At 36.6% G+C, this 27,161-nt stretch overlaps 1 protein-coding gene across 1 annotated transcript in view; it reads right to left on the bottom strand.

Moving 5' to 3' along the window:
• MALRD1 (MAM and LDL receptor class A domain containing 1) overlaps positions 1-27,161 on the bottom strand; it is a 240,940-nt gene that overhangs the window by 196,244 nt on the left and 17,535 nt on the right. The window contains exons 7-12 of the mRNA XM_032092895.1: positions 23,835-23,992; positions 17,244-17,336; positions 14,858-15,065; positions 6,859-7,005; positions 3,857-3,966; positions 762-929 (exon numbers count right to left, since the gene is read on the bottom strand). Of these exons, the coding sequence (XP_031948786.1) occupies positions 762-929; positions 3,857-3,966; positions 6,859-7,005; positions 14,858-15,065; positions 17,244-17,336; positions 23,835-23,992 (884 nt within the window). The remainder of the gene's footprint in view (positions 1-761; positions 930-3,856; positions 3,967-6,858; positions 7,006-14,857; positions 15,066-17,243; positions 17,337-23,834; positions 23,993-27,161) is intronic.

Here is a 27,161-nt window from a genome sequence, read left to right on the forward strand (position 1 = left end):
GCTGCATCAAAAGCAGTGTGGGCAGCAGGGCAAGGGAGGGGATTCTGCCCCTCTAATCTGCCCTTGTGGGACCCCATGCAGAGTATTGTGCCCAGCTCTGGGGTGTCCAGCATGCATTGGAGTGAGTGCAAAAGAGGCCACCAAGTTGATCAGAGGGATGCAGCATCTCTCCTATGAGGGAAGGCTGGGAGAATTGGGTTTGTTCAGCCCCAAAATGAGAAGGCTCCGGAACGACCTAATTGCAGCCCTCAGTATCATAAGGGAGCCTACAAGAGAGATGGAGAGGGGCTATTTACAAGGTCACATAGTAACAGAACAAGGGGAATGGATTCAAACTTAAAAAGAGTAGGCTCAGATTGGATATTAGGAAGAAATCCTACACTTTGAGACACCTGGAACAGGTTGCCCAGAGAAGTTGTGGATGCCCCACCCCTGGAGGTTTTCAAGACCAGGCTGGATGGAGCTCTGAGCAACCTGGTCAAGTGAAAGGTGTCCCTGCCAATGAGGCTTGGAACTAAATAATCTTTAGGGGCCCTTGATATTTGTTATAAAAAGTTATTCTAATATATAGAATACTGACACAATGGCTATGCTCTTTAATATTTGCACCTATGTAAAAAGCTAAATTAAATTCTTTTTTCATATGAGCATTAAAGAATAGAAATTCTCTTTTTATATATTTCATCATTAAAAGTAAATTAATTCTAAAGGCCAAAGTAAAATATCTTTTTGAAAGCAATGTAAATGTGATTTCTAATTACCTGAAAAGGCAATTCCTCAGCTGCACTTTCCACAGGTATATTCACTTTTGTCCAATTCATCTCAGGCAATCCTGAAATGTCACGTAATTTTTCCAAACTTCCATTTAATGCAGTTCTCCTAAAGACAGAAAGCTGGGAATCCTGAGATAACCAGTACCAAAATCTTACCTGTTGAAAGAGTTTTTAATGGAAAGCTTTAAAAAATGATATAATCAATCTGCAAGAAATTCAGAACCAAGTAATATATGTACATTATAACAAAGAATGACATGACAGGTCTAAACACAGGCTTGGCATAAAAGATGGGGATGTTTGAAATTACAGCAAGTTGAGGAGCAGTATCATGCCTAAAGACAAAACCATATTTAAAAGTAAAGCTTACTTTTACAATTTACTTTGAGCTTGTATCTATCAACTTATGCAGACTGAATGATACAACTTCCCCTAACTTCTTTATCTTAGTAAGCATTACGAAACTTTGCAAATATTATTTTTCTTTACAAATGCTGAATATATGACAGTTTCATAGGTGTGTTAATTTCAGAAGTGCAATCATTGAGGTTCTCATATGAAAGAAACCTTATGATCTTTTATTTCCACAATCAACATAAATGAATATGATCTGAAGACAGATTTTTAAAATAATCTATTCATCTCCTGAAACAAGAAGATTGACCAATATATGGGAGGAAAAAACAATAACTGTAGGTGGATGAGGCTGCTTGTGGGGCAGAAAAGATCAGAAAAGAGTGGGAATCACAGTTCACTCCCCTGCAACACAGAGTAAGTCTGCTATATACAGATATATAGATATATATAGATATATATATATATTTTTTTTTAATAATACCCAGGCAAAAATTCAGCTGATAGCTGAGGGGAAGAAATAAGATTTTCAAAGACTAATTTTTTTTCTTTTCCCCTGAGTCCTTTCTGCTTGTCTACATAGTGAAAGACTAAAATTTCTTCAACTGCAGTATCTTTAGTTCCCTGCAAAGCCCTTGATATCGATAATATTTGAGTCTTCATGAAGGTAAAACGAGAGCTGGATCAGTCATTCAGAAATATTCCTGTTAAAAGACAGTGCTACTTTTTAATATCTTTTGGCTTCATGTCTGGTAGACTCAGTCTCTCAATGTTTCTTTTTACCTCCACTTATGAAAATCATGTCTTATATAAAATAATCTTGTTTATTAATAAATTGAAATACTTTCATGCAACTTTCATTCCCTCAGCAAAAAACTTAAGAAGTAGAAAGCAGCACTATACAAACACTTTCCAAAATGAGCTGTTTGAAGAACTTTAAACAATTTAGATGGCTTTTGTCTATCAAACAGCTTTTCAAACAAATTTATGCTTTCATTAAGTAAGAAATAGTGTTAGTCTCCTTCTCTATGTCTACACGTTCTACTATACAATGACTACTGTGTTCATTAAAGAGTTGTAAACAGAGAGCTGGGACTAGAAATTTGCTTCCACAACTCCAAAACCTTGAGCTTAATGAAGATGTTTCTTAGCTTACATCTACAAAAAGACCCAGCTAAAAGAAGCTGCAGAAAGAAGTTACTTCTAAACTTCAATTAACCAGAAAGGCACAATATAAATTTGTTATCCTTCAACTCAATTTTTTTTTTTAACAACTGGAGCTAAAGAACTTGTAAAGCTAATAATGAACATAGATCTATTTATGTGGATACTTTTATCCTCTCAGTGAGACATCCAACAGAGGGCATCATCTCACATTTATAGGCAGAGAACATAACACATCTTAATGAGCAACTGCGACTCCTTGCTCCTTCCCAGAATAAAAGTCTGCAGGGAAAATGTGGCAGAAAGCCAGGCTTCCAATCTTCAGAAACACTCTCCTGACAGACATGTACAGCTAGGTAACAACTTGCTCTAGCTTTTGTTGAATCTGAGAATTTTAAATTCATTCAATACATGCATACTTATGACAAAAAATGTTTCTTTTCTGACTTTGAAGTAGAGAAAAATAGCTCATCCCCACTGCATTCATGTTTATTTTGAATGCAGACCAAACTCTGCAATAGATCTTACCAGAATAATTCATTGATTCACATATCAGTGCTGCCCAGTTTGTCTTAAGGGTTTCTAAGATAAACTAACCTGAATCTGAAAGGTATTTACCTACTCAGCATCAAAGTCAACAAAAGAGAGATGAAACTGTCTAAACAAATGCACTGTGATTACAAAGGCTGTTGGGTGTCCCAGGCCTTCGATGGGATGGTTCAGGCCTTCTGAGTTCCCTGCGGCAGCATTCTGCTCGAGTTTATCCTGCACTTGTTTTGTTTCTAATGTTTTATAACACTAAGAAGTCACATGAAGATTAAGAACTGTGAGAGTACCTTAAATGACAGCAAGGCACTGTTCTTGAATTGTTTCAGAGCCTTCCAGTCCTCAGCTGTAAGTTGTAGCTATTCAGCTGAGATGTGGTAACTCACTGATGCGTGCAGTCCCAAGTGAGCTACAGTTTCAAGTAAAACAGATTTAGCTAAGCTAGCACTTGTTTCTGGTCCCTTAGATGAGATATAACCTAAGAAGCCTAGATCCTGTGGAATAAAATTCCGCTACTTCTTGGGCCTTCTAAGTGCAGTTCCTTCTTTTCTGACATTTTTATTTTTGAAAAAAGTTTTCTTAAGTGGAATTAACAGTTTCTGTTCTACACTGAGTCTGAAAAATTAAGCAACCAGTCTAGATTTTATTTTGTTTCTCTAAAGCCTCTTTTTTCCACTGAAAAAAAAAAATTATTTTGGCAAGCTTTCTCTGTCTTTTCCTTTTCTTTTCTCTGCTTTTTAAATCAGAAGGAGATTATACAGTATCAGAAAAAAAACCATATAATAACTACACAACTTCTCCCCAATATGGCATAAGCTTTGAAAAGTTATAGAATAGGAAACAAAAATGCCTCAGGAAAGAGGAAAAAAATTTATAAAACTGTACAGTATCTATTAATTTTATTTAGGGGGCAAAAGGACAAATAGAAGTACAGCTGTGAATGTTTTCTTGTAGTGAATAGTTGCTGTACATATTTACATATTTGATGTACATATTTAATGTTAATATCAAGCGGTTACCTGGCAGCAGGTGAGCCCAGGGGACAGCTTGACAAGGAAAGGGCTTTCCAGATGACACATGGCCGTCTTTGTGTTCATCTGATGTGATCCACTGAAGTAAATGAATGTTCCTATAAACAAAATTTTTTAAAGTATGAGAAATATATCATTCTCCAATGGCAAATAGGTCAGAGAGGTAACTATATGCTTCATGAGACACATAAAGCTTATTCACAGATCAGAACAATCTAAACTGCTTTGCTATCAGTTCAGTCTCTGTGGATAATGAGGAGGGTGTTGTAACAGGCTGTGACAACCAGTGTCTGTGTGGGCAAAGACAAAACAGAATTGCTAAATGCTCCTGGCTCTTCCCTCTCGTAAAACTATCATGACTGATACCAAAGACAAGGAGAGAGGGAGAAGGAAAGAAGGCTATTTGGGCAGCTAAGACTACTAAGACTACCCTGTCATGGTGCCTGCAAGCACCTAGACCCAAGGAAGTGACTACGGAGCCCCTCAAAGGGAGTTCAGATGTTGTTTCTCTGAGAGCATTACTGTGCAGACCTGCTGGAAGCATTTTTTATCTGCTCTCTTCAAGCAAAAACCTTAAGATCTCCAGCCTCAAAACACTACAAACTATTAACCACCACCTTCACAAATTGCCCATCCACTCTCTGCATGGACTGGGGAGAGCCGAGGAGCTGCAACACAGAGCACCCTGGAGATCAAACAACAGAGAGCTCAGCCAAGATCCCTAAAGGACACATTTTAATTGGCTTAAATAATGTTTCAAACAAATTTAAACCTGAAATTAGTTCCTTTAGGGTACAATATTCACTCTCAGCACAGCCCAGCCGCTTTTAAGCATGCTAACAATGTTGCAGACCACAGGAGCCAATGGAATAAGCTATATTTTCTCATGGGGTCCACAGACTTGACATTGTTGTCTGTGCTAGTGGGGATGAAAGCTTAATTAAAGATCTAATCTGAACTCTGGCAAATGCACTGCGTTTGGATTTGAACTACAGCAGATGTGCTTCAGACAAAGGTAGGGAAGGATAAACATTTTCAAGGGGCCCTAAAGCAGCATATTTTGAATGCCGTCAGTGATGCCTTTGCTGAATACTGAGACTTTTTCATGAAAGTCTATGCAAAACAACACTAAAGGCTCAGTCTTTTTTGAGCATTGATATTACACATATTGCCTTACATCTTGGAAAATCAGCTATTGTGCTGCTGCAGTCATACTCCTTAGCCATTTATTTCCCATGGATACGTAATGAAGCTGAGGGTTAGGTCCAGCCCCACATGAATAATGGCACCGCTTTAGCAAGGTTGGCACAAAGAGGGGACCATTCCAGCTCCCTGTACAAACAGGAATGCTGCACTCTGCAGCACGAGGGAAGCTCCCCTCATTGGAATGCAAGGGTACTTCAAAGGACCCTCTTTTAATTTGCAGCTGAGGCTCTACAGTAGCCTTGTTAAGATCTTCATTAATCAAAATTTACTGCTGCCCTCCCCAGGAGAGGAGAGAGATGAGCACTCTGTGGTACTAAAAGGAACTTTTTGCAACCTGAAGGATCGTGGTTTAATGTTGGCAAAAAGTTGCTCAGACTCTAGGATTCCAGAGAAAGTCGTGGCTGTACCAGGCACTATGATAGATGGGTACAAAACCACCTCAGAAATACCTTTTCAGCTAACTCATATGGGGAATGCAACATTACTGGACTTGTGAGGTGGGGCATGGTAACCTCCAAATCTGCTTGAGGCTTTAACCTGCAGCAACACTGAACCAAACTTGTAATAATTCAGGTGTCAAAGCAGCTTCAGTGAAGCACCACATAGTTCCTTATGGGTGATTTTAACATGCTACTTAGACTGCCAGCAGCCTTCATTCTGACCACGTTACCCCTCAGATCTCACCAGCACCTGGAGCAGAGAAAGACACAGGCAGATCAGTGCACCCCTCTGGAGCTTTGAGAGTTTGGAACCTGTAACACTGTAGTGTTTTATATAAAATGCAGTAATGCAGATCCAGTGCCACTCACAGAGACAACATTAAATGAAATATCAAACAGCTGCTGAGAAAAGTGAGTAGCAACTTCGATGTGTTTCATCACATGAGGAATGGTGGAACAAATGACTGCTCAGTTAGAATCATTCTATAGCACGCACACATACTTGCACCCACTGCTGTTTGCTCAGGTGAATTTTAATCCTGCAGTTCCTATACCTTTGAATGCCTGAGGCGGAACATTTAACATGTCACATTTCTTTAACATGAACATGGAAGAGAAGTGTAGAGCTCTGGCTGAAGATAATATACATTTAATTAAATCTGAATTAAAGGGGTTCTGAAGTGTTACACAGATTTTAAAGTAATTTTATCTCCACTGGAAGCAGTGCAATAGATACATTTTAATAAGATTAAAGTCACAGAATACTTGCCAGTATTATTTGACAATGATAAACATGCTTGCCAGTTTTATTTTTATGCAGTGTGCTATAAGATATTTCACTTTGGAAAAATATTTTTAATAGCCCTCTTCTGGAATAAAATTATTTTCCAGCTGAATGCATTGTATGGCAAATATAGGCTAAAGGAAGGACAACTATTTAAAGGAAATTATACTCACTCTATTTTTCCCAGAAAATATGGATTAATTTAACTGCAATCTTCAAAAGCTATTTGTATACAATGCTTCCAGGAATGGCCCCTATGTGAATATTGGGTAAACAATGGTTATGCACAAAGTCAGCTGTCTGTTCAAAGGCAGGTATCTCAAAAAAACTGCATTAAGTCTCATACCTCACTGATTGTGCCAGCTAAAAATAGAGGTTACAAAGACATGATAACTAGATCACAGCTAGGAAAGAGCATCTCCAACAGACTGGCTTTCTGTAACACATTACCCGTGTTATTTGTGGCACCCATTTCAAACCAGTTTTTATCAGTCTGTGACCATTTACAAGTAGGAATTTTCATGACAGAAGGAGAAAAATAATAAAAAAAGAAGTGTCACCATGGCCCATATTATTTGTATGACCTCTGCCAGGGAGTTTTCTGTCAAGGGGAGCCTGTTCTTTCTTTATGTTCCAGTCAGCATCACCTTTGCTCAGTGGCTTCCATCCACAAAGGTCAGTCTCAAAATCACACAAGGTGTAATTAGCTGTGGGAAGAGCAACAACAAGAAGAGATCAATAAGTGAACTTGATGCAACAGTTTAATGCCACAACTCTGACTGTTGTGTATTTAGATGTACTAAGAGTGTTGAAGAAGCACTGCCAGGTTATTCAGATGGATAAAATGTTCTAGAATACAGGTAACAGGTCGGGCAGGCCCTTCCTTTCTTAATCAAACTCAGAACCACGAAACAAACAACCTCTAAGAGAACAAACTATATCAAAGAAAAGACCAATAATACTAAATTTTTTTTAAAGAAGAGTTGTACTGGTAATTTAGTCATGAATGTGTAAGAAAAATCAAATGTATTTAGAGCTTGAAATATATGGAAAGCAAAGATTAATTAAGCTTTCATTTAATTTATTTTTGAAAATGAGATTTAAATTTATGAATTATTCAGATCAGCTAGAAATTTTTATTGCAAAGTAAAAGACCATTTTCTCAGTTGGTATGGATTAGACCAATTTAAGTTATATAAAAATTTCACAGACTCTTACATTTATTGAGTACAAATAATTATTTTGATTAGAAAATTCTATACTCTGAGTTGTCTTTCCTTGTCCAGAACAGCTTCCCAAAGCACTACACTTAACTCCTGGGGTCACTTATTGGAATTGCAACCATTACTTTAGAACTGTATTTGCCACTTTCTGCTCCCACAGCACATTTATCTGATCATATCAGCCTCAGACAAAATCATACATATTACTCCAACTTTCAGATTGTACAAAACCAAAATGAAATGCATCTTTCTTTCAGCATTATTGTCGCAAAGCTAAATAGTAAGAGTTTCCCAGGAATAAAGAAGTTATTTGAGCAGCTAAATCTTAAGGTACAAAATAAACCACAAATATCAGTGTCTCTTATCTGGCTTCACTATATACATTAAAATTTGATGGTGCATGGTTTTCTGTTTAGTGCAGTATATTTAGTTAAAAATGAAACTTGGTTAACTTATTTAATTACACTGTCATGCTTTTCACAAGGTATCTTTTTAATTAGACTTCAATTGAGAGTACATTAAGGTTGAACATGCAAATTGATATCCAAGGCTAATCTGTTTTGGCAATTAATACTATGTCTAGGCATTTTGCTCTCCTTAGCTAAGCAGTCTTGAGAGAACCAAAGTGACACAAAAAAGGAAAATATTCTTTGCTTAAATATCTCTTTCTCCTGGCCTCCCTAACCCCACAAAAGGTCTTCTGCATAAACAGCTGACTGCAGTATCTGCATAGTGATATCCAAAAATACATCAATAAATGACCCCATAGGCACCAAAGAAAAAAAACCCCATAAAATAATGGTTTAAATATGAAACTAAAATCAAGATGGTACTAATAACTAATATTTTACAGCTCTAAATGTATTTGGCATGGAAACATTTTTTAAAATTATTCTTTGCTTTTAACTAGAGGTATTTAGGATCTTAAGAAGACTTGTCATCATGATAAAAACAACAGCTTTTGTGTGACCAGACAGAGACCATCTCGGCCCTTGATGTTCAACAGGAAGAGAGATGTGGTGAAATCAGCATTTCTTACATTGGTAGCCAGTAGTAAAATTTCTTCTAACACTATAGATGTAGAAAGAAATGTATAAACATCAACTTAGAAAGAAATGAATAAACATCAGCTTTTAGGCTGAACGTATAAGCAGTTGCAGGCAAAAAAAGATATGCACATACACGATCCCAAATCAAATTGGTTTTGTCCAGTTATTTTTTCAAACTTTGAGTCTGAACACAATTATAAAGGTAGAACATTCATGGTGGTGCAGTTCAGTGTTTTGTTTGTTGTTGTTCATGCTTGGGTTTGGTTTTTTGTTGTTGATGATGGTTGGTTTGGGTTTTTTTCTCTTGCGTGGTGGGGAGCAAATAAAATATGATAATGCTGACCACCATTTAGATGCTAAACGTTTTTTCATTACACCTTTCACTTGAAATTTAAAGCTCTACACAAGCACCCAGTCATGCAGAAACACTGACCAGAGTCAATTACCAAACCCAAGAGTTTCCCCTATGTAGTATCTGGAAGTGATACTTCAATTTAAAAGTGTAAATATGTTGTAGAACAGCTGCACTCCAACTGTGAGTGAAATGCACTTGTCCAAATGAACAGTAGAACTTAAACTTTATCCCTATTTAATTCTAAAAACTTAAGGGGTACTTGTAAATGTTTAATCAAGCTTGAAAGAAAAGTTCTGTGCTTTGGCTGGAACCCAAATCCAAGTAAGACAGTTTCTCAGGGTGTTTTTTCATTCCTCAAACATTAATAAACCTTAAGAAATGTGCCTTTCCTATCAAACATTCAACATTTTAATCTGAACCTTCAAGTGATTATAGGTAATCTTTCACTATTCACTTAGTTGCAAAATAAGTGCCTGCACAGCCTATAGTTTTTGAGTAGTCATACTACAGTTAAGTTTGACATAAAGCTCTTTTCTGATATATTATGTCCTTTCCTACTGCATTTCTCAGCACCAGAGCTTATGTTTCATATATCACTAGGAAGATTTCACTGGATTCAAAATGCAGAAATATTTTTGACATTTTGAATGGAAAATGAGTCAATTCTCTATTTTGGACCTTTATCTATTTAAAATTCAGCAAAACAGAAAGGAAAATAGAAAGGAAACCACAACTTGCTTTCATTTTAACAATAAGTCAAATTTGGTTTTTTTTTTTTTTATTCATGTGAATATATCGGTGACTATATTCATGTGGCTATATCTTAACTAGTCAAGGAGCAAATTATGAAACCATTTCTACAAAACCCAATGATGCAACCAAGAAAAATTGTTCCCCAAAAACTTTTTGAGTTTCAAGAATAAGTGTAGGTTACTAAAGCCATCAAATACACTGAAGTTATTTTTTCAGTTAATACAAACCCTTTTCAACATATTAAAAAAAAAAAAAGAAACAGGAAACAAAGCACATATTTCAAGAGCACTGGGAAGTTAAATGGGAATGCTTTTTTCTTTGACTAGCTTAGTCTATTTATCCCTGCTCCTCATGATCCTCCCAGGGGAAAATAAAGCAGTTCTGTTAACTAGGCTGGGTTACCAGCCAAGTCATATTGCAGCTTTGCTAGCCTGCAACTGCATAAAGGTTTTCAATCCTAGTCTGGGAGTCCAATCAAATGAACACAAATGGGGACACTCAGATGGTCTCTCCATCAGCTTGGTGTTTCCCTGAATAACAGTATTGAATGTGGTGGGCTGGTCCCTTCATTCAGCGTGGCAGCACCTAAACTTCTTTGGAATTTGAGGTAACAGCTATCTGTATGAACAGAAACCAAAGAACCTCTTTGTCATTAATATTTTGTCATTTCTGGCTAACATTTTATGTCATTTTGTGAAAGTGAAGGGCATATACCTTCTTTCTGAGTGTCTGTGCACTTCCCCTACCAGCTTGTGATTAGTTTTATTTATCTAGAATTTTCTAAAGGATTCATACAGAACTATCACAGATGGCCATAGGCCATCCAGCCTCAACTTCCTTATGTTGTAAGTCATTAGACAGATGACTCATAACTCTCACAGGTGAGATGGCCTCGTCTCCTTCTGAAACTACTCAGCCCCTTTGCTTAGGGTTAAGAAAGCTTAAGAGAATCTCATGTCAACCCTTGGTCTGCAGAGATCATGTTTACTTTGAGCTGTTCTGGTGAAACACAAAGGCAGTGCTACACAGGACTCGTCAGCAACCAAGTCGGTGAAAATAACATGGGTTCAGCTTCTTGTTCTCCACAGGCACATACCAGATCAAAGAACAGTTACTGGCAACTTCAGGCAAATTCAGTGTCACAGAAAACACACAAATGTTTAGTAAAACAAGTGTTTCAGAATAAAAAGTGCTCACTCCACCTTAATGTCGAATGGTAATAGAAATATTTGCATCTGAGTTCATCTGCTGTGGAACATTTCAAGGATTTGCAATGGTAAATTGCTATACAGTAAATGAAATGCAGTAAAAGGTACATGGCTTTAAAATTATACAGGTTTTCTTCATTCTATGTATTCCATATTCATGAATTATACAAATCCTATGAAAAGTTGAGAATATTTAAGGTAATACTAGAGGTGTTAAATTAAAAGCAGAAGAGGTAAAGATGGGTGTTTTAATAAAGTTTCTATTTAAGCTAAATGGAAATGATCATCTTTCAGAAATACCTGTAGGATGACACCACCCTACAATAATTTTGAATTTACATGGATGCTGATGAGCAGGTAATTTCTAGAAATACTGCTACATCAATGTGTGATATTACTTGAAAATAACAAGTATTTCCTAGACTTGTTTCCAAGTTGCTAGGACTGCTAGCTACTGATTCACTTTGTTTATGGGTTTATAAGTGTTGTGAAGGTTATGTATAAATAATGTAAAATAGTAATAAGTATAGTGTTTGAAATATTAGTTATTTGACACAGTATTTAGTGCAAAACTTCCTTAATATTAGGCAGTAAATAAAGAAAAGGCATCAGCATGAAAGGGATCTTTATAGTCCTTTAAATTATCTAAGTACTGCATGTCATTTTCTGTTTGAATAAATTAACTAGGTTTTCATAATTTGTTGTCATTCACTGAAATAAGAAATTTAGAAGTGATCACAAGTAAGAGGTGTCAAAAAAGACATAATGAAAATGTAGAATTTAATAGTAAAATCAGTACTTTCTTAACTTGTTGCTTCATTAGATGTGTTGATTTTAACAAAACTACTCAAATAAAGATGGTTACTCATGTGCATAAGTGTTTCCTAGACAATTTCCTAATTTTGGAGACATTTAAGTCTCATAGACTTAAATATATATTTCTATAAATGAGCAGAGATTAAACAGAAAGATTAGGAATCATTTCAAAACCTATATGTGTTTGTTCTTGTAATAAATTGTATTATTATAATACTATTCATGGCAAGTCAAAATGACCAAAGAGAAACATTATTTTAATTCCTTATTATAATGAAACAAAGAAACTCTTAGAAGAGGGGAATCCTTTACATTAAGTAACAGCTGTCTGCCTTTGTTTTCATTCAGGAGATCTGTCAGTTCTTTCAGTATCACAGAGCACTTCATCAAAGGAAACTACTGAGGATGTGTCCAAGGATAAATGCTAGAAGACCTAATAAAGGCTAAAATATGCATCACTGTACCAGATAGGAAATTTTACTGAAAATCAATATGAATAAGTATAGTGAACTCTAAACATCATGGAGGACAATATAAAGATCTTGTGGAAAATTGATATAATGGGAATAAAAGAACAAAAATAAATGAGGATTTTTTCTTTACACCTGTTTTGCTCAAAACCGTGGAAAGTGTCTGAAAGATGAATCTTCTAAGCTGAACAAACTGCTGAGGAGTTAAATTCCATTAGGGTTCTCTTTCCTGAAAAAGGAGCGTGGGAAGTATCCAAGACAATATTATCTATTAAAATGGGCCAACTTTAACCATTGTTATTGGTATTTTAAAGATGGATTTTTTTTTCTTCTCCTTCTTCTCAGCCAGTAGTCAGAGCAATAAGCAACTACTATTGGTTATTTATACTTTAGAAAAGAACCTTTTTCCACCGTCTTTTGGGGGGATGGGTATACTTTGTGCACTGCTCCAACAAAATTATACCTCTTCAAACTGTGACTATCTCAACACATAGTTAAGCAAACAATTCCTACATCTCAGGTTCAACTGAGTGTCATAGTTTCTTTAATTTGAAGGGAGCTAGTGGAGAATCAGTGCCAGTAGAAAAACCAAAGTTAATTGCAGAAGCAGCAGCAGAGAACGGAACACCAGGCAGAGCTATTGAAGAGGGTTTTGCAATGATTGTGGCTCTCATCAGTCCTTGTCCCAGCACCTTAATTCTGGGGATTCCACAAAGGACAGTGTTGAAACCACCAGGCCATTCTGACTTTTCCTTCTTCTGCCCAATCTCCATTTTTTCTGACCCATCCACATCAGCATTATGGAAGAAATATTCCCAAGAGTCCTACTGTGATCTTTAAAATACTGAGTAGATCTACGTAATTTGTAATCTTTTGGTTACCCAGTGTCAATGTCAATGTCTGAGAAACAGGCCTGCAAGTGTTTGGAGTTATCTTTATTTTCACTTTGTGTACTTTGGTTAGAAGCTCCCTTCAACTGTGACAATTATTTTTCTTCATCCTTTTAAACCTAAAAATTATCCTCTTTTATTTCCAGTTGTTCACCACTATTCTCTCTCATTGTTATGAAGTGGGATTTCTAAATTGCTGAGAAATAAAGTCCAGTTTTGAAAGTACAATTCACCTTCATTCCATTCCTCCCAAAGAATTTATAAGGACTCTCCACGCTTCTACCAGTGGAGGAACGACAGACACAGAGCTAGCAGGATAGGGTCAAGCCTTGTAAAAATCAAAAAGACCTCTCAGAGGCAGAGTCCCTACAGACTTTAATGTTTGCTTAGATCCTACCCGGAGACAAAACAGTTTATAACTTCCTATTTAAAATGTTATTTCATCATTTGCATATATTACTTGTTTCAGAGTTGGTTCCCAGATGGTTATTTAAGTAATTGAAAAAAATTAAAGATTCAGACTGTGAGTTAAAAAAAGGCTTACGGTCACAAACAGTTCCTAAAGTCTCATCAAGCAATTAGAAAATAAAGCATTATCAGTATTTTTCATCCTGCTACCTCGAGCAATACACGAAATTTTAATTGGTACCTCCCAGCAGCAATATATATCACCAGTATCTTAAATATGTTCACATTTGTATCTGCAACATATACTTAAGTGTTACTACCACAGGCAAATATACACACAGATGCATGCCATATAATAGTAACTGTAGAAATGATAGGTTCTCTAGAGATATTTTCACAAGGAGATCTAAAACTATTCAGATTTTTTACAGACATTTTTCAGTTATTTATTTTCTTCTTATGCTTGATTGTACAGTAGAAACTGTGGCTTCTAAACAAAGTTACCTTTAACTGCAAATATAATGAAGAAGATGTAGCTTCTGAACTGTGGCCCATTTCTGTGGTGATTTGTATCACAGTGCAAATATCATGTCACAATACATTTTCTGATGGTAATTCACAAACCATCTAAATTAGCAAACTGTTCAAACAACAAATCCCAGGACAAATTTCATTCCCTTGCAAATTAGGGAAGTAGAGGTTATAAAACTGGTATGTAAGGAGTACCTTTAAGCAAAAATACGGTAAATGTAGCATTTCAGCAGATTATTAAACAAATTACTTGTAGATATGAAAATGCTGCTAGCAAGGATTTTCTTGCTATTTTCTAAATCTGTGAGAGACTTTTCTCTCTCACAGAAGAGGTAGCAGAGTATGTAAACAACCAAGCCACCTGCAACCTTGAAAAGTCTTGTTTATGGTATAGTAGGAAAATATTTTGATAATGGATGTTTTAGGATTTTAGCCAATCACCCCAAGGGGTGGCTGATACTTTGTCCAATTAGACTATGAAGAAAAAAGTCTATAAAAGAGTTTGTAAAATAATTAAATAAATCAATCTTGCTGCACAATTGCTGCCTGCTGGATCTTCTCTCCTTCTCCTCCCTATGGCTGCAGGACATGGTGATATACCCTAGGGCCCAGGCCTGAGGTAATAATTACTAGCTGTATATAAAACATAAAGCTGAGGGCCGACAGAGAAACAGAAAGCAATGGAAAGAAGAAAATGCCATGAACATTTTCTCTAACCTGTACTTCATTAAATATTCTGGGGAAAAGAAGCCATATAAATTTAAAATACTTTTTTAGTGATTTGTTGAATGGAACCATTTAGGTTTCACAGCACTCTTCAGCACAGTCTCCCTCCAAAGCAATGGGATTCACTCACAGCAGGTGGCTGGGTCCTCATCGCTGCCATCAGAGCAATCCGGGTGAGAGGCACAGGCTGATCCAGGCACCGCGGACTGCCCATCGCTGCAGGTGGGTCCTTCTGAGGAGCAGAAAGCTGGTGGCTCTGATGGTGCAGCATCCAAGAGCTGGATGCTATTCAGGCAGATGAAACCTGCCCTGCTATGGAGTGTTCCTTTAAACATAAGCTGTAAATTGTTACAGTTAAAGTATTTGCATTAGCAGACAACGGAGTGAAACTGATTTTCATTTTCACAAAGCAGTTCTAGGTGCAAAAAGTGCTGCATAATTCCCATTGCAGAATCATGATAAATTTCCAGTCAGAATCTGAAATTTAGTGTGACTATCTCAGGTGGAAATTACAGAAAATTTTAAGCTGAAGTTTAATTAAAAAAAAGGTCTATTTTAAAGAAAAACTCCTAATCTCATAAATTTTTAGCTAAAAAGTAGTAATGTTTCTGTGCTTTAGAAAGGTGTCCTGAAATGTAATATCCCAAAGACTCCATCTTCCTTTCTGAAGTGTCTGCAAAATCTCATTTTGCAGATGCTCTAGAGAAAAATTTCCAGTTACAGGTACATAAATTGGGCTGAGGACTGTCCTCAGACACCAACTGGCATAGCAGAGCTTAACAAGTGATAACTGTTTCATCATGTAAAATAAAATGGATGCACGCAGTCTCTGCAGTGGGGTTCTTCCCTACCTACTTGTAATCCTGGAACTGTTCTGAGCACTGGATGGGATGTGGCCATTTTCTTAGGTCAAAACCTTTCTAGGAACCATGCTGATGTTTTAGTTATTTGGCCTATCACACACCAATCTTGGGCCTGTGCCCTTGCCCTGCTTATTTTACTGCTATTGACATAGACACAGAGATTCAGAGACCATTTGTCTCTCTGACGGAGTTGCCTTGCTCTGAGCAGACTTAGCACAAGCTGATTTATAGCAATGAAATTCCAGAAGAACATCTGTTGCTCCAAGGTGGAGCCCAGCTCTCCTGGCTCTCAAAGCAATGAAATTACCCAATTTGTGCTCTCCAGGTTTCTTTTACCTGAGTTAAAGCAGCAAGCAGGAGGAAGAAAGCTTGGATTCATCAAAAAGATTAGGATGGCAATGAAAGAGAGCACTGAGAAACAAGAGTAGAAGTTGGAGAAATAAATAAAAAATGAATTTGTGGGTTTTGACAGGCTGGGACATGACCAAAGTGTGAGTCTCAGAAAGTAGTTATGTGCAAGAGTCAGAAAGCAAGGTGTAAGAGTATCTGGCAAAACAGAAGGAAACTGCAACAGATGTGATTTGGGGCATAAGCAGAAGGGTCCAACACACTCCCCAAAGCCTGGGAATTAGGTTGGAGTGAAATCTCAAGAGGCATTTGTCTTTCTAAAAAATAAGTTATGTGTCATTATCTTCCGCTAGAGACAATTTCTTCAAAATGACAAAAGTCTTCTAATACTCTCCATTCTCACTCTACCAGTTCAAAAAGCAGAATGCTGTGCTGAAAATATGAAATAAACACAATTTTAAAGATAGTATGTTTCCTTCCCTAAGTGCAAGGGATCCTTGCAGTCTTTGTACAAGAATACCTCGTTTTGCCTTCCTACTTATATACATATAAACTGAGCAGGCTTTTGTTTGTTTATTTTTAGATACTATAGTAGCTTAATTACACATCTGCTTGTTTATTCAAAATTATCCTTGTGGGAAAAGGAGAGACAGGCAATAACACACACTTAGAACCTACTAGCTTGCTGAAATGCATTCATTCTATACCTGTCAAAACATCAATTTCTGGAGTGGGCTTAGTTTTTGTCCTTTCATAGAGATTATATATTCAGCTGATTGCTGAAACAGTAAAATATGATGGTTATTTACAGAACTACAAAAAAAAAAGTGTAAAGGAAAAATTATTTAAAATGGAACTTGTAAATTCATATAAGAATTAAGAAGTTGCAATTTAGCATTTACCTCTATGCCCGAAATTTCAAGGAGAAGGTATCTTCTCAATTAGTGGTTTACATCATTTCACTGAAGTTCCACAAAGATCATTGACAGCATCTCACTTAATAGTATATATACATTTAAATGAGTTGGCAATACCTGAGTTGGACTCAGATGACTACTTAAAATCAGATGAGATTTGTATTCATTTTCTTGCATGTTAATTAAGCCCAGCAGCTTCTGCATGTCATGTTTGTGTAGATGTTTTGTTGAGCTAACACCAGAGATTTACTCATATTGAAGCAATGAAAAAATAGCAAGACATTCAACATACACACAATTTTAACAAATTTTTAGGCTTCCTAGAAGATTTATAAACAACAAAGTAAAGCATCTTCAAAAATTGAGGACATGCCTTTTTCATTCATACCTTTATATTTTCTAGCCCTGTTGGTAGCTGTATATTCACTTTGACCCATTCTCTCTTAGTCATGCTGTTGGTTTCCCACAAGACCTGCTCCTCCTGTAAAATGTAGAAAACAATGTTATAAAGATAATTTTTGTTCCTCCAGAAGTTGTCAAGGCCATTTTTTGTCCTCCATCTTTTCATCTCCCAGCCGAACAACCGCTATACACAAAGTTGCTCCATGTGAAAAAATAGAGTTTCTCATATTCATTTGCAATCTTTTCACTGAGGTCTGTTGGAGAGAGGAGAAACAACATATGTGTATTCTGGCTAAACAGACTAATAATATAATTATCAGGAGTAGACTTGGTACAGTTAAAGTTAATTAACATGTAAATTAAGCCATGTTATTGCTGAATTTAACAATATGTTTCCATGGTGTTCTCTACATAAGTTTCCTTTTCATAAATAACTGCTTATATTTTGTCACGTAATTAATTAGATTTAGTTCTCTTAGAGCTGAATTTTGGGTCTGCCAGAATTGCCCAATCAATTGTGCTAAAAACATTTTTTTTTAAGATCTGTAAAGCAAGCACACAGAGTAAAACCTAACGACTTTTAGTCATGCTCTGAGTTACCTTAATCCTCCCATTTTCATTCCATCTCCTAAGGATAACAGCAGGAGTGCTAATTATGGTGATGTTCCCTTTATAGAAGCACTCCAAGCCCTTTTGATTCAATAATCTGGCAAAAGTAGCTCCCACTCATTCTGCTTCTGGTCATGATCCTGCTTGGAACATACTGAGGCATAAAGGAAAGAAGGCAGAAATTTGAACTTTATATATCTTTAGAAAATCTTTTCAAGAAGCAGTTGCAAAATAGAGCAAAAAGAGAAAGATAGAAAAAGCCTGCAGGAAAAGTTAATATAGGCTATACATACGCACAGACTTACTATTAAAAATATCAATATTGAGACTATTTTTAGGAAAGTGCAAAGTATTGGTCATACCTTTTCCACAAAGGATACTACAGAATTAGTGGCAGTTCAGAAAAAGATGCAAAGCAGGATAAGAGGAATGAAGAGTCTCTTGTATGAAGAGAAATTGAAAGTATAAAAACAATTTATCTTACAGGAGATTAATAAAATGGGTTATGATAGGTATGTGAAATGTTATCAATACTATAGACAAAGACAGTTATTTTTTTCCTGTTTTGTAATATAAGAAAGGAGAAATGTGCTGTCTACTGCTTGATAGGCTGTGAGGTCTGAGCCAGCAGAACAACACTGATATGATTTGTGATGGGCAGCCAATTAGTGCTCTTTTCCTACTAAGGCCATTCTGATATATTAGCAAAGCTGGAAGATTACATCCCTATTGAACATGTGTTCAAAGATCAGTTTTGGAAAACTGCAAGACAGGGCCAAGGCAATACTGTAATTAGAGACACTCAGTAACAGAAGAGATCAAATTGGATAAAGCACGACATACTTCAGAAATAAAAGTCAGCCGTGAGTTTCCACATCACTATAAGATGTATTTGTCCACTTGTTTATGCAACATATTCAGCAAAAGTCTTTTGGTTGAGGAGACTTTATTCTGTGTAAAACTTGCTTCACTTTACTGAACAATTCATCTTCCAAAGGAAATCTATTAGCCTACATCAGGCACATATAAGACCCAGAAAAGGATGATGTACTAGGATCCATACTGCATGGCAGGTTAAAACCATAGCCTGTGGTTAAATGTCTGCTTTTTGTTAACATATTCCCCCTATATACCTGCATAAAAACCCCTTCAAACACATCTGCATGTCTTTGGGGAACACTCTGTATTTGCTGTGTATTTGACAGGATGCACCTCACGTTCACATAACGGCTTAGAAACCCAGCCCCATGACCATTTTTCTCACAGATTCATTTTAATAAAAATGGCTTGTAGCAGAAAACCTGAGTTTTCTGTACAGTATCCAGACCTTCTAGGACTTTTATTTACACTGAAAGCTGTAAGACACCTCAGGTGAACCAATATTTTAAGCAGATTTTACCCCCTGATTTTATACAGCTCTAATAAGCCAATAATATTATTTCTCTTCCTCACAATACTTGTAGTATTCACTCTGCTTGCCATATTCTTCCACCTCTTTGCTACAAATGGGTTAATCCCAGTAGCACATTCCTTGTGTCACTAGCCTTCTTTTAAAATATGGAAGGTGTTGCTTTTCCAGTACTTCCCTTCAAGATTTATTTTGTTGATGCAGGGGAGCAGTTTCTCAAGATACTTTTACTCTATTCCCCTTACTGTGATATATTACTATCAATAAACAACTTTCGTAAAGCTAAAATGTTCCTTTTCCTCACAATGTTTTTTTCTGAGATAATGCTACTCAGATTTGAAAGATGGAAGAGAAATCATGACTTTTTATAAAATTCTCCATTTATAAAATACTTTTTATCTTTTTTTTTTTAAATATATTTCTCTATAGATATGTGCACTGCTGTGCAACTGCACCCATTATTTTGTTCCTACTTCTCTTTTCAGAGAGTAATTTGGAACAAAGGCTTATTTGTTCCCTCACAATGATTAATAGATCAACTTTACCTTCTGCAGAGAAGTGTACTCACACGACTTTTGCAAGTGTTGTTGAACACGCAGAAAAATTTTAGTGCATTAGGATACAAATATTCTTGCACGTATAAGCATTAGTTTAAATTACCTTTTATTGCTTAATTTCCATATTTTTTAAAGCCATACAAGATGTAAAGATTAAGACAATAAAAGGAAGAAGAATAAGTCCATTACCCAAGGAGAGTAACAAAAAAGTAATGAACAGGAAAAGATAGACTCAACATTATCTTACTTGGTTTTAGATTTTACAGAAAATGTCAAAATTTATCTGTCAGTTAAGAGATGGTTAATTTTGTACAAACTGAGGACTGAGAGGCTGGAGAGCAGCCCTGTGGAAAGGGACCTGGGGGTCCTGGTCCATGGCAGGTTGAACATGAGCCAGCAGTGCCCTGGCAGCCAGGAGGGTCAAGCGTGTCCTGGGGGGCATCGGGCACAGCATCACCAGCCGGGCAAGGGAGGGATTGTCCCACTCTGCTTTGCACTGGGGTGGCCTCACCTCGAGTGCTGGGGGCAATTCTGGGTGCCAGAATATAGAAAAGATATTAAACTATTGGAGAGTGTCCAAAGGAGGGCCACAGGGATGGTGAAGGGTCTGAGGGGAAGTCATAAGAGGAGCAGCTGAGGTCACTTGTTCTGTTCAGCCTGGAGAAGAGGAGACTGAGGGGAGACCTCATGGCAATCTACAACTTCCTCATGAGGGGAAGTGGAGGGGCAAACGCTGATATCTTCTCTGTGGTGACCAATGACAGGACCTGAGAGAATGGCCTGAGGTTGTGCCAGGAGAGGTTTAGGTTGGATATTAAGAAAAGGTTCTTCACCCAGACAGTGGCTGGGGACTGGAACAGCTCCCCAGGGAAGTGGTCACAGCACCAAGCCTGACAGAGCTCAAGAAGCATTTGGACAATGCTGTCAGGCACATGGTGTGACTCTCGGGGTGACCTATGCAGGGCCAGGAGTTGGACTTCAATGATCCTAGTGTGTACCTTCCAACTCAGGACAGTCTATGATTCTGTGAATATTTTATGTTAGTTGAGCAGTTAATATTGCCAAATGGGAACAGAAACATGGACCGGAATAGAAGAATAATGTTACAAACACATATAAGCCAGAATTACTAAAACTGGAATGGAATTAGGAAGTTTTAAGTAAAGGTTACATACTGGAAGGTATATCTTACTATCAACAGCAAGCTCTGAGAACCTGAGGAGAATGTGCAGGAAATTAGACAACTGGGAGAACAAAGGACATCTATTACAGTTAAGAGAAAAATATAGACTATGCAATTATAGCCAAGATGCTGAACAATTCTTAAGACACTGGAACAAATTGCTAACAACCTTGTAAGCAGCTAGAGTATTAGAAAGTTAGAAACCTGCATTAGCTGCTTCTGATGAGGAGCAAGTTGTGTTTAGCAGTGTAATATATTTTTCATCATAAACAGACTTGAAAAATCAGTCACTTCATTTTGTTAAGGTTTTTTTAACAATCTCATATAACACATGCTTTAAAAAATTTGTGGTGATTTGGTGTTGATAAAATTACTGTAAAATGTGTGTGCAAATAGAAGTGTGATCTTATTTCAAAGAGGAGATGTCAATAGTTTTCCATTAAACTAAAAAAAAAAATATAATAGAGTTCTGCATAGGTCTGTTCCAGAGCCTCATATAATTATAGTGCTAACGAACTGTCTGGAGAGTGTGGAGAGTGGGATGAAAAATAAATTTTAAAATAATGTGGATAATACTATATTGGGAGGAATTACAAGCACTCTGAAGGACATCATTAGAATTTAAAATCATCTCAGTGTACGGACACCAGTTCCAAACCAATGAGACAAAGTTCAAAGATATATGAGTCACAATTAAGAAATTAAGAAAAATCAAATGGTCAAATGCAGTAGTGTTTAATGAAGAGTAGTTTGGCAAACCAGCAATAAAAGAGGAAAAGCTGCAGATTATCATGGACTGCAAGTTAAATGTAAGTAAACAGCAGGTTACTGTTGACAAAAGGAGTCCATTTTCCCTATCCTTCTTCATACCCAAGAGCAATTTAAATTCCCTTTCTTCTGATTGATACCATAATGTCTATATTGCAAAATATGTTCATTCATCTTTGCCCTTGCTGCTGAAAGGGTGAGGAAAGCCAGGGATAAATTTTCAACATCTGTGGCACCTGCCCTCTAACAGTACCAAAACTGTACATTTAGTGTAATCCAGTCCATGTGTGTTAGGCCTGTCAGTGCTGGGATTTAGCAAGAGTTATCCAAAGACAAGAGGTTTTGATCAGTAAATATAGCGATAGGATGTGCAAGAAAACTGCAAGGTACACACAAGTGAAATGTTATTTTGAAATGACAGCTTCCATGACAGCAGCTCTGTTGTCTTCCAGGGTCAGAAAAAGCACTTGACCCTCACTTCTGTTTCTTAGTATTGGCTAGTTTTGAAAATTCATTTGTTTTTCATAAACAACCTAATGATTCAGTAGCAAAATGTGTAAAAGCCAACTCTTCCTTCATTTCAGTTTAAGAAGTCCTAAATATGAGTCTGTAGCTGGGGGTTTTGAAGCTACCAGCAGAAGCTTATGTTTTGGAAGGTTTTTTTTCTGGCAAATTTCACAGTATGAGTAACTCACATCAGCTTTAAATAAGACTATGTGCAATAAACACACTTCTGATTGAAGGAGAAATACAATACCTAAACCACAAAAGGGCTAAGAGAACCTGTGGAAACAGAGTGGACAGATGTAATAAATGCCAGAAAATGTTCTTCTAATGGGCATGTAAGAACCAGTTTATCAATTAATTCAATCTAGCTCCCAGTTCTATGGGAACTTAGATGTCAGTTTTCTTATGGTTTTCACTTACATAATTTGCTCTGTTTTCAGGGAAAGAAAACTCTTAAATTGGGTCCATTGATGCTGCTACTTAGGTGAACCCCTGAAATCAATATTCCTATTCTGTCTCAAGACTGCAGCAAGTGTCATGCCTGAGAATTTATTGGCAAGTACTATGGCACAAAACTCAGTGTATTCTGACCAGAGCACTGGTTATGTTACAATTCCCTGACACAGTAATGGGTCATAGAAAAATACCACTATGCACTTCTATAAATGAAACATGAGCAAAAGCCTGGAGTTGTTTTCATGAATACTCAAAGACACAATTGGAAAGAAATAAATTATTTCCATTACCTGTCCTGATTTGAAGACCTCTTGGTTGTGTTACACTTCGGGGTTTTTAGCTTCTTATCTTTGTGAACAAAGTGGATCTAATTTTTTTAATATGTATATTGTTGGGTGATAAGAATTCAACTCCAGCATCAAGATATGAGAGCCATTAACTTAATGAGAGCAGCTCTACTGCTTTCATTAAGTAGCAGTACAAAGCATCAATACTAACCTATTAAACCAGGTTTTCAAAAGAGAACATCCTAGCATTAGAAAGTCTCACAAGGTAAGGGAGGTAAGAAAGATGGAAATAGTTAGCATTGCTAACTGACGTTTGTGTTTCATTCTGACAGGGCTCTTTTAGCTACGAATAGGTAGAAGAATAGAAAACTTACTGCTCTAAAACTTGGGCAAAGAAAAGCAGGTGTTTAATCAAGAACTTTCCAGTCATCTTGAGTGAATGACATCTTTTTTAATATATCTCCATAGACAAAAACACCTATTTTCTTATTTCCATAACAGGAAGAGGGATAGAAAAGCTGTTACTATAGATCTCACCCCTGAAATCTGAAATTATTTAAATTCCATAACAGCTGGGTTTGTCCTTGAAGTCTTATTGCAGAAGATTCACCCATCAAATTAGTTTAGAGCTGATATGGCGAACACCTGGTTTTTGCAATTGCACGGACCAGTGGAATGGCACCAAGCTACTTTTTGCACAAATTAACTTAGGGGACAGGTATGTAGCAGCAGGTGTATCTTCTTGCATTTTGTCTGGTAACACCTGGCTACCTTTTGGAAATGAACATGTGTTTCTCCTTACCTGATTCATAAGCAGTACTGCCTTGAGAGCACTGCTGTCTGCCATGGAGTAGTGAAACTGAAAATGGCAATTCTTGCTGGAACAATGACACATGGAGCTGTTTAGAGAAGCACTTTCATATAGTGCATTGTCATTAGCTTCTAACCACTCAAAATGGCCTGAAGAAAAAATGAAAGGAAATAAAGGTCACTTTTTCACAGAACACATTTCTCAATCTTTGAAAGTAAGGACAGCTCTCATGTAATTACACCAAAGACCCATCCCAGCAAGAATGAAATCTGATCATCATGCTGATGATGTGACTTGGATGTCATCTGTCTCCTATTAAATAGATACAGATATATATATATCTTCATTTTACTCACAGATAGCCCCAGCAACCAAGAAATATATCAGTTGATAGTATCTCAAAGTTTTTACTTTGCATGTTAAAACCTGCAAGAAGTCCCAGCTCAGCCTCCTTACATTTACAACCATTCAATATCTAATGACAAATATGTGTGGAAACTGGGCTTTCTTCCCACTGTGGTTTCCAGGAAATATGCTTTTTACAGCAATGCTTAAAAAAAACAAAACAAAACAAAAAGGCAGTCTGCATTGCTGCTACAGGAAGCAGTCCCATCTGCACTGTGTAATCAAGGTCTTTACTTCTCAGCCAGAACTTCTGCAACAAAATGTTGGAAGCATATTGTCTTTCCATCTGAAGCAGAAAAGCAATTTGTGCTCTTCTTGACCTACTGGCCCTTATAAAAGCATTCCTACAGAGATCTAAAGGAGTACTCCATCCCCTCAACAGTGTCTATTAGTTTTCAGAAATAAAAAGGCTAAATATTTTTACCAAATAAATCAGCTCTTTCCCCTGCCTCCTGAGTCACTGAATATTTTGCTGCCTTCTGCAGCAACTATTAAAGTAATAAACAAGGACTGACTAAGGGTCTTAAGTTTGCACTTTCTGAGTTTATTTTTCTAAATACAACTTATCTCAAATGAAAATGTTACAAAATCTCAAGGTGAAGGAAGAAAGTGTCATTTCACAAGAAAAATGCTGATCTTTATAAAGAACCATGTATTTTTCCTTTTGTTGCCAGTTTACTCTGTGTTATGCAATGATTTACACTGTAATATATTCTTGTAATTTCCTTGGAATTAAGCTTGTAAATTCATGCCACAGTAACTAGCCCTGATATAAGGAAATATTATAGATTTAACCCAGATTTCTCTCTGACTGACATCAATAAAGCATCTACACTTCTATGACTACTATCTTGTGCATAAAACCAATATACAACATTAGAAGATATGCTACCAATTCTTTATCTAACTTCAGAGTTCTCTGATGCCATTAAAAAACCAACCAATTTTAGTTTCTGAGCCCGATGGTAATTAACATTCTCTTCACTCTTTCCTTTCAAGTACCTGAATCTTTAAAAGCAGGGCAAAGAGAAGTTGACATGATTTTTTGACAAGAAAGCAAGTGCACAGGACTAGATAAGCCATAGTCCTATGAAGCATCCAGAATGATCCTGAGTCCAAAGAGGGATGCTTACTCTTCTTTATGGAATATATTTTATGCAAGTACTGTGATTACTTCTGGGGAAAATTGAGGCCTTTTCATAAATGAAGACTACTGAAACTGAAAACTGACTTTTTTATTTTTTCTCACCTCTTCTCTGTGGCCTCTAAAAGTAGAACAGTTTAACAAAGCAATAAAGGAACAAAGAAAAATAGTCTTCCAAGGACAGAAAGTATTTTATTAAATATAAGGATACCAGCAAGGGAGGATTGTTCAAAGACTATAAGAAATCTTTACTTTATAAATATAATTGTCTAGACCTCTGCTTTATAATTTTGCTTCTTACCTCTCTTCTATTCATAGAAGTGAAAGCTTTGATCAAAATCAGAATACAAAGCTTAGTCAAGCTCTATTTGCATTGCAAGTCTGAGCCCTCAAGCGTCGCATTTTGCAGTTTGCATACCATTTCTTTACTTTTTAGAATATTTTTTTTTAATATTCAGCTTCTTCATTTATATCTCAACACATCTGCATGAATAGAAATACTGAATGTATTGAGAGGTCAGCAATCACAGTTCAGATTTTTCAATACTTTCCAATGTTAATGATGAATTAAATTCTGTATATTGTTTTGATGCTTGTTTCTTCACACATTTCTTTATGACTTGGAAGTACAGGGAATGTCCCCAAGCAGTTAGGGAAATTCAGCCGACTCAGCTCCCTGTTCATATCCATACAACAATGCCCAAGCACCTATATAGCAAACATTTCCAAATATGTTCTCTTTCCATAGACAGTGCTTGTAATATAGTCCTATAAAAGCCACTTACAGAATTCCAGGTTTTTTTCTGTTCTCAATATTGCCTTAAAAGGGAAATCCATACCTGTTAATAGCCCTTAAGGTCTCATGTTACGGTATGGCACAGATACAACAACTTTCAGGGAGGTTTTTCAAATAAAATCAAATGAAAAGTCTCTCCTTTGTTAGATACCCCAGTGGAAACTGGAAGATGATGCGACTTTTTTCCTCATGTTTAAGGTGGAAAGTATCTGCTGTACTCTATGCTCTCCATTATACATACCTGCAAAAATTCATTTTAACATAGTGTATACACTCAGGTTCTTTTGCTTGCTATTCAATGATAATTTGACTTATGGTTACTAGACTGTATTGAAATGCATGCTGAAATTTATTTTAAAAATCTTTCTTAAAATGAAAACAATATCTAACACTCATTCTGCTTCTATCAACGAGATGTGCTCCATTTCTGTGGGCTCAAAGTTCAAGCAGTAATCTCCACACTCTCAGTTCTTCAGAGCTGCATCACAAACTGCACTATTACAACTAGCACTACTTGACCGCTCTGAAGGCAGTCCCAATACACAAGCCAAACACTTAGCAGGCAAGACAATTCCATCTCACAATAGAACACTGAGAGATTTACATCCATTAAGCTTTCAAAAACCTTTCCCATAAACCCATAGACACATACTACACAGTGACCTCCAAAACAAGTGATGCTCTTTGCTTCTTAAAATTGCAGCTGGGCTAATTTTATTGGTTTTAAGGGTAGGAAACTATTTTGTAGAATAACTGTTTATTTACAGTTTCCCTAATAAAAGGTTTAAAATTAAATTCCAGGCTGTACCTTCAAGCAGAGTAGTACTACACAAGTCAAACTGCCAAGTATCAAAATCAAAACAAAACAGAAAAAAAGCACACACAGGAGCTGTGGGCTTAGATGAATTTGATTTAATTTAATTTCACAAATTCTTCCACAGATCTCATAAAAATAATAAACTGAAGAATAAAT

Source organism: Corvus moneduloides, chromosome 1 (assembly GCF_009650955.1).
Source record: "Corvus moneduloides isolate bCorMon1 chromosome 1, bCorMon1.pri, whole genome shotgun sequence".
NCBI lineage: Eukaryota > Metazoa > Chordata > Aves > Passeriformes > Corvidae > Corvus > Corvus moneduloides.